This window comes from Mastigoproctus giganteus, chromosome 9 (genome assembly GCF_048544385.1).
Source record: "Mastigoproctus giganteus isolate SK-2022 chromosome 9, ASM4854438v1, whole genome shotgun sequence".
Classification (NCBI taxonomy): domain Eukaryota; kingdom Metazoa; phylum Arthropoda; class Arachnida; order Uropygi; family Thelyphonidae; genus Mastigoproctus; species Mastigoproctus giganteus.
Window position 1 is genome coordinate 142,225,478 of NC_143583.1, and position 16,819 is coordinate 142,242,296.

General features: G+C 36.5%; 1 protein-coding gene across 1 annotated transcript in view; it reads left to right on the forward strand.

Moving 5' to 3' along the window:
- The window catches only part of LOC150080781 (uncharacterized), a 76,638-nt gene that overhangs the window by 28,597 nt on the left and 31,222 nt on the right, over positions 1-16,819 (forward strand). Inside the window, exons 3-4 of the mRNA XM_090381251.1 lie at positions 10,279-10,413; positions 15,323-15,506. Of these exons, the coding sequence (XP_090237377.1) occupies positions 10,279-10,413; positions 15,323-15,506 (319 nt within the window). The remainder of the gene's footprint in view (positions 1-10,278; positions 10,414-15,322; positions 15,507-16,819) is intronic.

The following is a 16,819-nucleotide window of genomic DNA, read 5'->3' on the forward strand; positions in this document are numbered from 1 at the left end:
CAGCACACTGTGATCACTGCCACCTAGTGGTTCATTTATCTGCAGATTCTTAATGCATGAAGAATCACTGCTGATAATCAAATCAAGAGTATTACTCCCTCTAGTTGCCTCCCGAACATGCTGATATAGAAAACAATCATCCAATAAATCCACAAAAGTCCTGCTAGTGTGTGAGTAACCAGCCCCCAAATTCCAGTCAATATCTGGGAAATTAAAATCTCCCATTATAAGACACTCTGATTTACTGGCCCACTCTATTTCCCTGTACAGTTCCTTATTATACTCATCAGAGTCATTAGGCCTATAGCACACTCCTACTCTCAATTTTGATCTCCCAATGTTTATGCACACCAAACTGACTCCACACTGCACTGTCCAGCGATGTCGACTGGCTTCACTTCCTTGGTTTTTATGTGTTTCTTAACTAATAACATAACCCCTCCTCCCTTCCTATCCTGTCTATCCTTTCTGTAGACGTTGTACTCCCCAAATTGCAGTTCCGCATCCCTTATATCTGTGTGACACCACGTCTCTGATATCCCAACAATATCTGCCTTCGATGTTTTGAGCAATACCTCAAATTCATCAAATTTATTTACTAAACTCCTAGCATTGGTGTACACGCAAGTATACCTGCACCTGTTTCTATTCTTAGCTACCCTAACACAACCCATGTGTTTACTTGTACCGCAATGGCTCCCAGCAGTCTCTGAAATACCATGCATCTTGAAAAGGTGGAGTCATATACTTATCTGGGACAAGTTATTAGCTGTAATAATGATAAATGGCTGGAAGTCAAGAGAAGAATAAATTTTGGATGGATAGCATTCAGGAAATATAGTCAAATACTGAAGAGCAATATCCCAGTTTGTCTGAAACGTAAAATAATGAATCAATGTATACTCCCCACCATGACTTATGGAAGTGAAACTTGGGCACTCACCAAAAGAATGGAAGAGAAGCTAAGAACTACACAGCGAAGAATGGAACGAATTATATTGGGAATCAGACTGTTAGATAAGAAGAGAAACACATGGATTAGGCAGCAAACTCAAGTAAAGGACATTCTTATCAAAACTAAAGAACTAAAATGGTCTTGGGCAGGACACATAGCTCGAAGACATGTTGACAGATGGACTAAGAAAATAACAGAATGGTACCCAAGAGGAGCTAGAAGAAAACCTGGAAGACAAAGGCGGAGATGGATAGATGAAATTCATGAGTTTTTGAGTAGTAAATGGATGGCCAGTGCTCAAAACAGAAGGAACTGGAAAGTTGCTGGAGAGGCCTTCATCCTGCAGTGGATTGAAAATGGCTGATGATGATGTATCGGATAAAGCCATACTTTCATGCTGCATATATTTTATTGATTTAAAGATAGTGATATGACAGGGTTCCTGTGGTACATCAAAATTAATTCCTGAACTGCCAGTTTTGAAATATTCAAGGCAATAAATAGGTACATTTGAAAGTAAATCTCTGGATTGAAAAAAATTATTGGTCTGTGTACAGATGTAACACAGACCAGTAAGCATGAGTGGCAGGCATTCATGTTAAACAGCAAAGATAATAGCAGCTGAATATGGAATGATAATTACTGGTTGCATTATTCATTGTGAGCATTTAACAGCAAAAAAGTTGACATTAAGCTTTAAGGAAGTTCTTATGCAAATGGTAATTGCAAATTTTAAGAACAGTGAATTCATAACCATTTACAATTTCTGGAGGAAATTTGGGGCTGAGCTTGCACACCTACTAATTCATGTTGAAGTATGATGGCCATTCAGAGAAAGGAGATTGTGAAAAGATTATTTGATTTTAATATATGAAGCTGAATCTCATCATTCCCCGAAGGTGTCTAGTCTCCAGATGCTGCCTTCTTTAGTATGATTAGATAGATCTCATCCACCCCAGGTGTCTTTTTTATGTTCACCTTCAACAGTTTCTCTTCCACTTTCAGTTATCACAAAGTCATTTTGCTCACCGCTGGAGTTTGATAAACTTCTGACATCCTCTCCTGTAAAGAATTCTTCTTGTGTGAATGTAGATGCAAAATATCTGTTCAATTTGAATTTGTCAGCAACCTGAGCAGAATCATCAACTGAGCGGCAGCAATCATAGTGTATGAATGTAGAAGTGGCCCAGTGTGATTCAATCCCTTCCTTCTGTTAATATAAGCATAAGTCTTCTGTTTTTCTCATCATCCTTTGCCAGAGACTTCTCATAATCTGCCTTAGCTTGCTTAATCTCCTTTATAACTTGATTACAGACTAATTTATACCACATGTCTAAATCCTCCACATGTCTCAGTAGTTTATCAGACCTCCATTTAGGTCTAAGCCTTCAACAGTATTTTTTCATGGGTATGAAAAGCCTAGTAGCTCCTTTGATTACTTCCCTGAATGCTTCCTATTCAGAATTTGCTGTTAGTAACATCATCAGTTGGTCCCACTGCATAGAATTTAAAATCTGTCTGAGACCACTGTAGTCACCCTTATGAAACCAAAAACCATTTACCCTTGACAGTAATGTCTTTAATTAAATTTCACATTAGTACACTCTGATTGCTTCCACTCAGTGGATCTTTTACCCACTGAGCTGCAGCAATCAGTGTTTGAATGTGGAAATGGCCCAATGTGATTCAACCCCTTCCTTCTGCTGTTAATATAAGCATAGAAGTCTTTGTTGTTTTTCTTGGCATTCTTTCCAAGAGACTTCTCATAATGCCTAACCCCTTTTGCCTAACCTCTTTTGTGACTTGATTACAGAATAATTTATATCCACCATAGACTTCTGTATCACCTGATAACACTATTGGCAAAAAAAAACTCCCATTTTTTTTCGCTCCCTATTAAAATTCGGAGTGATTTCTGTAGATTTGATGTTGCTGAATTGAAATATGGCAACCATATTGCTATAACACCACCAATTTTAAGGGAGAAGGGATTAAAGTCAAAAACTAAGTTTCTAGTAAAAAGATTTCATATATAGTCGAACTTGGTTATAACAAGCATCAAAGGACCAACAAAATTTCCTTGTTATAACCATTACTCACTATATCAGTGATGAGTTAAATCTACCCTCTATTTTTTTAATTCTCAATAGCTTGATAAAGAACATAGATCCAAAAAACAAAAAAATATATTATAGAGAAAAAAATAATATATAAAAAATAATAAAAAAAAGTATATACCTTATTATTTGTATTAATATGCTTGTATAAACTATAATACACTTAAATTAAACACAATTTATTTGTCTGTAATTTTAAAACCATACACTTAATACTAAACACAACTTTTTTCTCTGTAATTAAAAACAATACTAATTAATAATAAACATGATTGCAGTTAGTCTTTTTATTTAAGAACCTTAAAATTGATGTTTGTTTTAAAGATTTCACTTTGATATTTCTCAAGTTTCCTCCTAAAACACCAACGTGTTAAAAGCCTCATTATTTGCCTCACTTCCTTCAAAAAAATTGACAAATGTGTTCATTGCACCTTGAGCTTGGGAGATTGTCGGCACTGATTTTGATTCACTTTCACTTGTCATCATATCATCATCGTCTTTGTTGAGCACAGCATCTACAATGTCATTCTCTGTAGGGAGACCACTTGGTTAACAAGTTGTCATCGACTTGTAAAAATTCATCGATGTTATTATTAAAACCTACAATGTTGTTATGTAGCAACCATTCGGATAATGGTAAGTTGTTTTCTTCAATTTCGTGAAGCAATTCGATGTGGTTGTCAAAGTAACGTTGTTCCATGCATCATTCAATAAATTTATAGCATCCAGTATTGATATAGACTTGTTAAGTTTCTGTTCTCCTTGAATGATTCAATGTAGAACTATAAATCTTTTATAAAATCATTTTAAACTCTTGATTAAACCCATGTCCATTGGTTGTAAAATTGATGTCACATTGGGAGGCAGAAAAACCAGCTTAATGTTGGACAAATTTTGAATCTGGGTATGTGCAGGACTCTGGATTTGAGTTTCACAAATAAACTAACAATAAAATATTTTTCTTCTTTTTTGAATAGCTCCTTATTCCAATAATTTACGTATATCCGAAATCATCCAAGCTTTCTTGTTCTCTGTGTAATCCACAGGAAGTTTCCTTATGTTTTTGAAACACCAAGGTTTTAATGATTTTCTGATAACAAACTTTTTTTTTTTATCAGTTCCTGTCATATTTGTGCATATGAGCACCATCAAGTGAGTCTTTTTTTTTTCCACCAACACATTTTTCCCCTTTGAATTAAAATGTATTGTCAGGTGTAAAATTATAAAAAAGCACTTTTTCGTTGGCATTGTAGATCTCTTCATCATTGAAATCTTTCCTGATTTCAGCCCAAACACAGTTAATCCATTCATTTGCCATTATTGGATCTGCAGATCAAGATTCTCCACTAATATTTGATTAAACGATTTTATGTTGATTTTTAAATCGATCCAGCCATTGTTACATACATAATCATCGCGTCCAAATTGTTTAGTAAATTTTCCCTCTTGAGCCTTCAAGATCAGACCGTCTATTGAAAATCCAGCACTTCTTTGTGTAGTGAACCATTGAAGCAATGCTTCATCGATGTTTGTAACTTCACACTTTCTAATTTTTTTTTTTTCCGTTATTTTTATTTTTTATTTATTTATTTATTTTTTTGTTAGTTGTTGGCGCATCGGCTTCTGTGGCCATATTGCACCTCCCAAAGTTTTTGCATTTTCTACTCTGATCCAAGCCCGAGGCAGGATTCGAACCCACGACCTTTGGGTTGCCAGGCAGGCACTTTACCCACCCGGATAGCCCGGTCAGCTTTTCCAGTACCAATATGTAAACATGTTTATTCTTCCACAATATCGATACTGTTGAAGAGGACAAAGAAAACATTTTACACACTTCGACATTTTTTGCACCACGTTCTAACTCACAAATAATTTAGACTTTTCACAAAGCGAGAGACACCACTTTCTTTTGTTAGTAGACATGTTTCTGAAGGAATGGTTCATTTCTAACTGATTTTACTTTAAAATGACCTGCATGCAAACAATTATCATTTCCAAAATTCTTAGAAGTCCCGAAATAAATTTATGGTTCAGTGAATAAAGAGACAATCTGTAAACATAATGCGACCGCAGAAATTACAACGAAACACCAATGCACTACAAAGGACAAGGTTTGGTCATAAACGGGCCCCTGATCCAATGCGGGTGGTCATAAAAGCTAAGTGACTTTTTTGTCAAAGTGATTTTCATTTTTGTCTCTTCCCAGATTTGAGTTTTTTCGACTATCCGAGCAATTAAGATGTTTACATGTTTGCATATTGCCAAAATTTGTACGGTGTATCTGTGTAGTACGCTGGTTATAACAGTGAGCAATTGTATGGGAATACATGTAAATTAAAATCATTATGGCTTTTTGATCATTACAGCCATGATTTCGTTATTTCCATGCTCATTATAACCAGTAAATTTGATGTTACATACAGGACTAAATATTGAATAAACAATGGGTCTATTAACCTTATTCTATTTACAAAAATGTTTATCTGATAACAAAACATTTATTTTGTTATTTTTTACCTTTTATGATCCCATAGGAGATTCAACCATAGTCTGCCAACATATTTGGACTCCATTTTCCCTGGTATCATTAGCATTAGTAAAGGCATATGATGCAAGAAAGCAAGCTTATAAAGCATCAGTTAAAAAAAAAAAAAACTTCCCATTTAACCCATCCATTCGCTCCAAAGTTGTCCAGGTGTTTCTTGAATTTATTTAAGTTATCCACTTTCACAACGACAGTTGGAAGTTTGTTCCAGCAATCAACCACCCGCTGGTTAAAAGCAAATTTCCACACATCTGTTCTACAAATATCTTTCCTCGATTTGAATTTATAACCCTGTGCAGCAAGAGGAAGAATCTCATCAGCATTTAGCTTGCTCAAACCATTATAACAGACCAAACCATTCAAAAATATACAAAATATTCAAACCATTTAAGGTCTTATACACCTCAATCACATCACCTTGTAGGTGCCTAGTGTCCAGGTGCTGCAATTTGCAGAACTTAAAGCCTTTCTTGGTGAGCACAACCCTTTGTTTCCCTCACCAATCTCATTGCCCTTCTCTGTACTTGTTCCAGCAGCTCTACATCTTTCCTAAAATTCCTAAAATGAGGCCTCCAAACCACAATTGCTCGAGGTGTGGCCTGACCATTGCCTTATACAAAGGGATAATGACCTCCTTATCCCTGCTAGAAAAATTCCTGCATATCATTGACAAGACACCAAGAGCTACTCTTGTAGACTACTTTCACTGTTCAGAAAAGTTCATATCTGAATGCACAATTACCCCCAGGTCTTTTTCATTCTCCACTAAACTGAGTGTATTACTGCACAGTTGGTACAGGGGCTCACATCTAGTGAGTATGGGCTTGGCACACCCAGGGTCCTGAGCTCTGGATATCATCATTCTTCTCTTTCTTGGTGATTTCCTTCTACACACACACACACACACACACACACACACACACGCGCACTCTTGCCGACCAGGCTAGCCGGGTGGGTAAAGTGCTTGCCTGGCAACCCAAAGGTCGCAGGTTCGATTCCCGCCTCGGGCTTGGATCAAAGTACTGCAAAAACCTTGGGAGGTGCATTATGGCCACAGAAGTCTATGCGCCAAAACTACCAAAAAAAAAAAAAAAACACACACTCTCACTCACTCGGAAATATTTTTTGGCTCAACTATCCACTGGCTAAAGGCAAATCACATCTATTCGACAACTCGTATCTTTTCCCAATTTCAGTTTATGCCCCCTCAGGTTTGTATTCTGAACAAGAGGAAGAATCCCATCAGCATTGAGCCTGCTCAATCCATTCAAGACCTTGTACACCTCAATCAGATCACCTTGCAGGTGCCTAGTCTCCAGACGCTGCAATTTGCAGAACTTAATCCTTTCTTCTTAAGAGCAGCCCTTTGTTCCCCTCACTGGTCTTGTTGCCATTCTATGTACTCGTTCTAGCAACTCTACATCCTTCCTAAAATGGGGCTTCCAGACCTGTACGCAGTATTCAAGGTGTGGACTGACTGTTGCCTTATACGAGGATATAATCATCTTATCCCTGCTTGCAAAATTCTTGTATATCATTGACAAAATCCCATGACCTACTCTGGCACCTGTCTGCACCGGTCAGAAAACTTCATATCTGACTGCACAATTATCCTCAGGTCTCTTTCATTCTCCCCTACTCTGACACCACCCAGTTGGTACATTTCTGTGGGGGTTACTGCTACCCATATGCAGTATTTTGCATTTGTTAATGTTAAACTTCAGTTGCCACTTCGCAACACATTTGCCCAACTTTTCCAGATTCCATTGCAGCAGCATACTGTCATTACTGTTATTAACAACCTTCCCAACCTTTGTATCATCTGCAAACTTGGACATTAAGCTTGATATAAATTCATCAATATCATTGATTAATATACAAAACAACAATGGGCCCAACACCGAACCCTGGGGGACTCCTCTAATAACATTAGTCTATAAAGCGCATGCTGTTTGAAGAATAATTGTGGTCTTGTCTAGATGATCCTCCAATGCTTCTTTAACCAGTGACTCCATTATTTTCCCCATAACAGAAGTTAAACTAACAGGGCTGTAATTACCCATTTCAACCTTTGATCCATTTGTGAATTGGGGATACATTTGCACATGTCCAGTCTGCAAGGACCTCCCTTGAGTCCAAGGATACTCTCATATTTATGGATAAGGGTTTCCTTGCTTCCTTTGCAGCCTCCCTTAATATACCTAGATAGATCTCATCCACCCCCCCAGGTGCCTTTCCTATGTTTAACTTCAACAATTTCTCCTCCACTCTCAGTTATTACGAAATCATTTAGCTCCTTGTTAGAGTTTGATAAGCTTCTGGCATTCCTTTTCCTAAAGTTTGTGTTAATGTAGATGCAGAATACTCTTTGTTTGTCAGCTACCTGATCATCAAAAGTCAAACCATTAATATCACGTGGACCAATCTGATTCATCTTCTTCCTTCCTTCCTTCCTTCTAGAGTTTACATAAGAAGTCTTTGCTGTTTTTCTTTGTGTCCTTTTCCAAAGATTTCTTGTAATCTGCCTTCACTTGCCTGACCTCCTTTGTCACTTCATTATGCAGCTGGTAGTTTATATCTACCATAGGCTTCTGCCATAGTGTTCCCTGATAATTTATATGCATCCCATGCACTTTTCTTCTCTGCCACAAGTTTCTACAGTTCATATGACATCCATTTAGGCCTATGCCTTGAAGAATATTTCCCTGTTGGTGTGAAAGGCCTAGTAGCTTCTGTGATTAATCCCTTGAATGCTTCCTATTTAGAATTTGCTGATGGTAACATCAGTTGATCCCACTGTATAGAATTTAAAAACTGTCTGAGACCACTGTGGTCATCTTTACGGAAGCAAAAACCCTTCCCCTTATCCTTGATGGTAGTTGCATCTTTAAGTAAATCCCAAATCAGTACACTGTGATCACTGCCACATAGTGGTTCTTTTATCTGCAGATTTTTAATATATGAATAATTAATCACTGCTGATAATCAGATCAAGAGTATTACTCTCTCTTGTTGCCTCTCTAAACATGCTGTAGCAAACAGTCATTCAATAAATTCACAAAAGTCTTGCTAGTGTGTGAATGACCAACTCATAAGTTCCAGAAAATATCTGGAAGGTTAAAATCCCCCATTATAAGATATTCTGATTCACTGGCCTACTATGTTTCTCTCTACAGCTGTTTGTTGTACTCATCAGAGTCATTAGGCCTATAACACACTTCTACTCTCATTTTTGCTTTCCCACTGCTTATGTCACACCAAACTGACTCAACATTGCACTGGCTACCATCCATGTCAACTGGATGCACTGCCTTAGATTTTGTGCTTCAAACTAAAAGCATAACCCATTCCCTCTCCTTTCCTGTCTGTCCTTTCTTTTTACATTGTACTCCCTATATTTAAATTCAGCATCCCTTATATCTGAGTCACACCACATCTTTGAAATCCCAACAATGTTTGCATTGGTGCCTCTGTAGTCAGGTGGACAGAAACAGCAGTGCGTAGCATATGCTTTTTGTTTAGACCGGTGTTCGAGCCCGTGACCACCAAATACGGAGGATGCAGAAAGGTCAGAGAATGACCACGGCATATCCCCGGAGCAATATGGCCTTAGTTGCTAAAGCTTCTAAAAACCAAATAACAACAACAACGTTTGCATTTGATGTCTTGTCTAAATTAGATTTATTTACTATACTCCTAGCATTGGTGTACATGCAAAAATGGCGCCTCCGTAGCCAGGTGGGAAGGAGCAGCAGTGCGTAGCACACGCTTCTTGATTAGACCGGGGTTCGAGCCCGTCACCACCAAATACGGAGGATGCGGAAAGGTCAGGGAATGACCACCGCATATCTCGGAGCAATATGGCCTTAGTTGCTAATGCTCCTAAAAAAAAAAAACCAAAAAAAAAAACCAAAAACATGCAAGAATACATGCAGCTGTCCTTACTCTTAGTTACCCTAACACAGCTCATGTATTTACTTGTTTCATGATTGATTCCCAGCAGTTTTTGAAATCCCCAGCACCTTGCTTTCAAGGCTGCTGCTCATTCCAATAGAAGCAGTTCAAGATTCACTTTCACCTCTGTCTGCAGCTATTGTTAATCTATTAGTCTATGTATCCCCTCCCAAGCTAGCAGTTTTTCGACCTACTTAACAAAAGAAATTCATAGCAACTTCTAACACTGCCTTGATAGCATCAGCAAATATTCTTGCACCCTTTCTATTTAAGTGTATCCCATCCCTGTAGAAGCAATCTTTCCTGATAACAAGCACAGACCATGCCAAGAAAAATTCTACCCAGTGAGCCTTACAGCCTCTCTTCGGTACCCAATTGATTGACAAGGCTCTCAAAGATAATGTAGTGAGAGTATGAATCCCTTTGCAAATGCAGCTCACTGAGTTTGGACTGATTTTGCAAGAGCTTTGCCAAGAATGTGAGGATATTCTTACATTTTACATCGTCATAAATTATACTTAAAATATTAAAAATTAATATTTTTAATATTTTAAGTATAATTTATGACATGCTATTTCTTTTTCTTCAAGTCAAGAACATCATTCTAAAATGCAAATATAATACTTAGTGGTTTTTTTTTTTTTTTTTTATAAAATATTATTTATTTATTTATTTTTTAATCATTTATAGTTAAATAATTTTTATAGGTTCCTATGTAGTTACTGGACACAGAAATGGCAGTGTCTGTCTATGGAATAGCTGCACTGGTGAACTAAAGCGTGTTTGTTCTCAGCACCTTAGGTTGGTTGCAGATATTGCTTTAGTTGATGTCTTACATTTAGGTAAATGTAAATATATTATTCTCAAATATTTTAAATTTATAATATCTATATTCAACGTATGAGGTGTGATCAAAAAGTTTGGGAAATGTACTGATATTTGGGAAATGATGAAGCTTATTGGCTATTTGGATTGATCGCCTTTGTGGTAGTCTCATTTACATTATACACTAATTCCAGTGCTTTGCAACTTCTGAAAGCATTTCTGAGATAGGCTTAGTTTGGAAATTAATATTTTGTGTCATGTTCTAAATAATTTTCAGTATGGCATGTGGGGACCATGGTGATGGAGTGCTTCATAAGAAATTCTTCAGCAGAAAGTGTGCCGAGTGTTTAAAGGCATTTCACAATTCAGATGCCAGTTCCCGAAGCTCACTTTTCTGGCTGTTTTCTGTGATTGGCTTTGTGCAATTGCCATAGAACTGTTTTGTAGTTCCTGGATCACTGCTTCACCATGCAGGACAAATTCAAATTTCTTGTATGTCAAAAAATATATTAGCATGATCTTCACATATTGATTGAAATTGTCTTGCTTTTTTTGGCCTTGGAGAAGGATTCTTCCATTTAGAGAACTGGGCCTTTGTTTCTGGGTACATCCACATTTTGTCAGCAGCAGCATGTTGACAAAAATCCTGACATGCGAGAGTTTACTCTCTGTTGTTGTTGTTATTTGGTTTTTAGGAGCATTAGCAACTAAGGCCATATTGCTCCGAGGATATGTGGTGGTCATTCCCTGCCTTTCTGCATCCTCCGTATTTGGTGGTCATGGGCTCGAACCCCGGTCTAATCAAGAAGCGTGTGCTATGCACTGCCGCTCCTGCCCACCTGGCTACGGAGACGCCTCACTCTCTGTGATCAATAGGGAGGGATTCAAGGCGAGGCATAGCCTTGGCTGAAACATGTCGCATAAGAAATATCAATTTCAGAAGCAGCTTCCCAGTTAGTTAAACAATCTTTGCTGTTGATCATATCCAACAGCAATTGAATTATTGTTTTTTGAGGGTGCCTCAGGTAAGGTCACCTTTGATAGACAAGCAGCCCTCTTTAAACATTGCAAGCCACTGAAAATTCTTCCAATGACACAGTATCTTCTCTGAAACATTTTGTGGGTGTCTGTTCCACTTTTGTCTAATTTGAAACAAAATTTGATGTATTTGCTGCTCAGTAAAAAGTTATTAAAATTGGGAGGAAGAGTCATATACTTATCTGGGACAAGTCATCAGTTGTAATAATGATAAATGGCTGGAAGTCAAGAGAAGAATAAATTTTGGATGAATAGCATTCAGGAAATATAGTCACATACTGAGGAGCAATGAACCAATGTATACTACCCACCGTGACTTATGGAAGTGAAACTTGGGCCCTCACCAAAAGAATGGAAGAGAAGCTGAGAACTACACAGCGAAGAATGGAATGAATTATATTGGGAATCAGACTGCTAGATAAGAAGAGAAACACATGGATTAGGCAGCAAACTCAAAGGACATTCTTATCAAAACTAAAGAACTAAAATGGTCTTGGGCAGGACACAGCTCGAAGACATGATGACAGATGGACTAAGAGAATAACAGAATGGTATCCAAGAGGAGCTAGAAGAAAACCTGGAAGACAACAATGGAGATGGACAGATGAAATTCATGAGTTTGTGGGTAGTAAATGGATGGCCATTGCACAAAACAGAAGGAACTGGAAAGTTGCTGGAGAGGCCTTCATCTTGCAATGGATTGAAAATGGCTGATGATGATGAAAGTCACTCATTAAATGAACCAAAATCCATAATATCTATTCCACAATAGTCCCATGGTAAATATATTGCATACTGTCTTTCAGACTGCCTGCAGATAAATAGGTGATTTATGCGTTAGTATGTCTCCGTAGCCCAGTGGTCAAGAGCAGGAGTGCAGTAGCCCACACTCTTTGAGTAGACTGGGGTTCAAGCTCATGACTGCTAAATACAGTTGATCTGCCAACCTGCACTGGACCAGCGTGGCAGATTATGGTCCATTTCCCTCAGCATGAATTTTTGAGGAGGCTTCCATCCTGCAGTGGGTTGATAATAGTTGCAGATTTATTTTATTTTTTTTATGTCTAGATAAGTCACCAAACAAGTTGACTAGTCTCATCTTCCTATGGTGCTGCAATTTCACTGTAAAAGGTCAGTCCCCAAACATTTTGATCACATCTCATAAATAATTTGTTCTTGAATAAATTATTTCAATAAATTATTTCAGTTATATCAGGTGCTCCATCCCATTTTTTTCATATATAGGTTGTGCCAAAAATCAGGATGCATTTTTGTTTTAATTTCTGAAAAAACAATAGAAAATTTAATAGAAATTAAACTTTTATTATTTAAAAAGCCCAAAAAATTTTTTTATACCCATATAGAAATTTTATTAAACTTAAAAAGGGTGTCTTTTATTCTCAGTACATGAAAGCAGTCTTTTTGGCATATTTTGATGAATTCTTCAGTTACAGATAAGATCCATAAACTTGGTCCTCCAAATAAGTTTTCACTTCCTCTACATTAGTTAAGGGCACTAAATTAGTTTTTCTTTTATAATTAATTTTTCTCTTTTGAAAGCTTCCTTCACAGCAGTAAAAATTTTTCTACAGTCATAATGGAAATTGAACCTAGACCTTCCTAGATGGCAGTATATTGTCATCTGCTACTCATCTGGTGAGCCATTTTATACACAAAACTATACAAATTGAATTAAACTGTTATTTTAAACCTCCAGTGAGTATATACATGTAACCCCCTAATGTAATAGAGTGAGATTCTCCAATTATTGTGATTCATTCCAATCTGCATCACATTTGTTTTGTTTATAAAGAAGTTTAACCATAAACAAATAAAATAGCACATTATCATTAAACTTAATTTATCTAATCATTAAAAATATGAATTTAAAATTAATGTGGTTTTTCTGTCCAATTCTAATAGCATGCTACCATAATGTGCTTTAGAAGCATGCCAGCTCACATAAACGTTGAACACCAGAAAAGAATGTGAGAGTTTCATTTTCATAAGTGTGTAAACGGGGGGGGGGGGTGCTCACATAAACAAATCAAGTACCAATAGTGGGGGAATGTTGGAGTTTTTTTCAAGGTGCTGCAATCATACTGTTCTCAGCAGTATGAATTCCCATTTTCAATGGGAATTCCTTTGCAATGCATAATAATTTAAACAAATTACATCACGCTCAAAGAAGGGAGGCAACTTTTAACAATAACAAATTTGCATGCTCAAGGGTTTTATTTTAAATATTTAAAAATATATGTTTTAAATATAAAATAATGAATTGTTCACAGGTATATTCATAATAGATTTAAAATGTAGAGGTGGTGTTAAAGAAGTGATCAGTTTGAATTATTTCATGTTAATAAAACATTTAAAAAAAAAAGTAACACTTAGGGGTGAGTACATTCTCTGCTGTAATTGGAGGGTGAAGCATGTTATTCATCCATATGTGGGTAATTTGTCTGTGGAAGTGTGTACTCTTGGGTTGATTTATTCAGGAACTGGACTCTTGGTAATGTGTATGTTGTGGCTGTGGGATACCAAATCTCCAGTGACTGTAAAGAGACTTTTTCATGGGAATTCCTTAAAGATCCACTTACAGAACAATCAGTGAGACGATGGCTGAAAGTTTCAAGAAACTGGCAGTGTGCTGCACAATAAAGGAGCAGGTAACCCTAGTGTATCTAAAGATAAAGTTTTGGAAATTCAGGAAGTGTTTACCCAAAGTCCTATAAAATCTATTCACAAAGCAAGCCTGCAGCTGCAAATACTGCGGGCAACATTGTACAGGGTGGTTTGCAAGTGATTGGAAATTAAGCCTCATGACAAACTACAAGAGGAATTCACTGTTCACATTCTCAGCTGTATAGACAAAGATGAGCACTTTATGGAAAATGCCATTTTCAGTGATGAAGCAATATTTCATCTGTTAAAGTTAAACAGACAATATTGTCACTTATGACAATATTGTGGGGGGGGGGGATCTGAAAATCTCCACTCAATTTGTTAATACGAACGTGATATTCCCATGGTAAATGTATTGCACGCTCTCTTTCAGCTAGGTGATTAGGCCATTTTTCTTCCACAAAAACACTGAATTCTACAAATTGCCTATATATGCTTGAATTGTATGCTGCACTTCAGCTGGAAAATATGCAGCTATATGTGTTCTTATTAGCAAGGTGGGACACTACTACACTGGAACTTGCACATGCTTGATTTTCTCAACAAAAAGTTTCCAATAAGTACAGAAAACCATTTTACAATACATATTACAATAAAAATTGAATCACGCTTTTTAATCAGTTGAATAATTTTATGGACACCCTGTATTATAGTACCCTGAATCCTTCATAACCATAGAATTGACATCACAGATTCTACCATAAGAGAAGAGATAGCAAACTACTTTAGCATAACTGGATTATATGCTACATTGTCTCATACCACAAGTGCAGTAGCTGCAATCAAAAGCAACTATGAAATAGTCTTGACTCTCCATCCAAGTGAAAAGCAAAAAAGCTGCTTGTTTTATATAGTTGTATCCTCCAATAAAATCAGTACCCCGATGAGTGCACCATGAATATATACTGTTTCCAAAACCAAGTAAAGACCGTAGTGTTCCTCACAATGGCATCTACAAGCTGCCTAAGAAAATTGTTGGATAAAGTCATAAACAATCATCTGCTTGTTTCTAATGTGAGTGCAGTGCTTTTATATCTATTCCTAACACATTGATAACAGATATTAATTTTTCCCAAATCATGGGGGTGTCTGGATACTTTTTCCAGTATAGCATATTTTTCAGTGAGACCAAACTGTGTGTGTGTTTAATTTTTGATTTACTTTGAATTCTTATTGACATAAGAAATATTTGTTCCCCTGTAGGTCCATATGGCTTTGAAAAATATTACTCTGATCACCATCACGTAATATCTGTCTCCAATGACTTTACAATTCACATCTCCCCTCTATTCCGAATCAGTGATAGTGATGATGATAATGATGATGATTATTATGATGATGAAGTTCTGATAATTCCTCACCACTCATGCAGTTTAGAAGAAGTGAAGTAAGCACTTGAATTTTTTTTATATATATATATGACTTCAGTAATTTAACATATTCCACAATTTTAAATTCACATATCTGACATAAAAAGTATTTTTGTTTCACAAATTATAAGTAAAATAAATAAATATACATTTATTATAAGTGAAAGATATATTGGAGTCCAACCGTATGTGCCCAAGATGGCACAAGGCCATAGAGGCTTACATTAAAATTATAATACACCATACAATCTTTTACACATGGCTTAGTCATGCATAAATATCAATCATTCATAAATTGAATAAACAGTTAAGAAGGGCTATAATATAATTAAAGAACATTGCTGCAAAATTACTTGAAGTATATACAAATGGAGAGTAGTTACATTACAAATATGGCACTTTGAAAAACCCATAACAGTTACAAATTATACAGAATTAAATTAATAATTTCCTTTTTGTAGATAGTTACACAAAACATTGAGAGGTCCAGTCCCTTATTTGTTTATTGATGCCAAGAACTAAAGACTGATAAGGACCCTGTAGCCATTTACCAGATACAGTCAGCCAAAAATATTTCTATCTGTAGACTTAACCTGATTCTCTAACAAAACTAATTTAGGTTTTTACCTAGTGCTTTTAGGAGTGATATGCCCGAGTCATTACTGAGTAGAGAGGAACACAGACATTACTGAAGATGCAGTTTAGAGAAATATATATTATAGACATATGTTATAGATTTTATACCAATTATTTTGAAGAGCAAGGAAAGGAGAAATTTATACCTTGGATATATGTAACTAATTCTAATTTTAAGTTTTTCCATTTGAACATTTGATATTCATCAAATTAAATCAACATTTCAGTTGATTTAATCTGTTGAATATCAACAGATATCTATATTTGGATATCTGTTGATATCCAGATGTGGATATCAACAGATCCAAACAGATATCCAGATGTGCATATCCACATATGGATATCTATTTTGATCCAGATGTGGATCATAAGATTGATGGCCGATCATAAGATTGATGGCTAGCTGGATGGGTAAAGTGCCTGCCTGGCAACCCAAAGGTCGTGGGTTTGAATCCTGCCTCGGGCTTGGATCAGAATAAATGCAAAAACTTTGGGAGGTGCATTATGGCCACAGAAACAGATGCGCCAACAACTAAAAAAAAAAAAAAAAAAAGATTGATGAGGACAAGATTATTATTTTTTTATAATGGGAGCATTGGACACATGGACCAAGTTCTGTTTAATATGCCCATATTATTCTTAGTGAGGAAACTGAATATTTATGAACAGTGTGTAAGCCAAGATCTGAACAGGG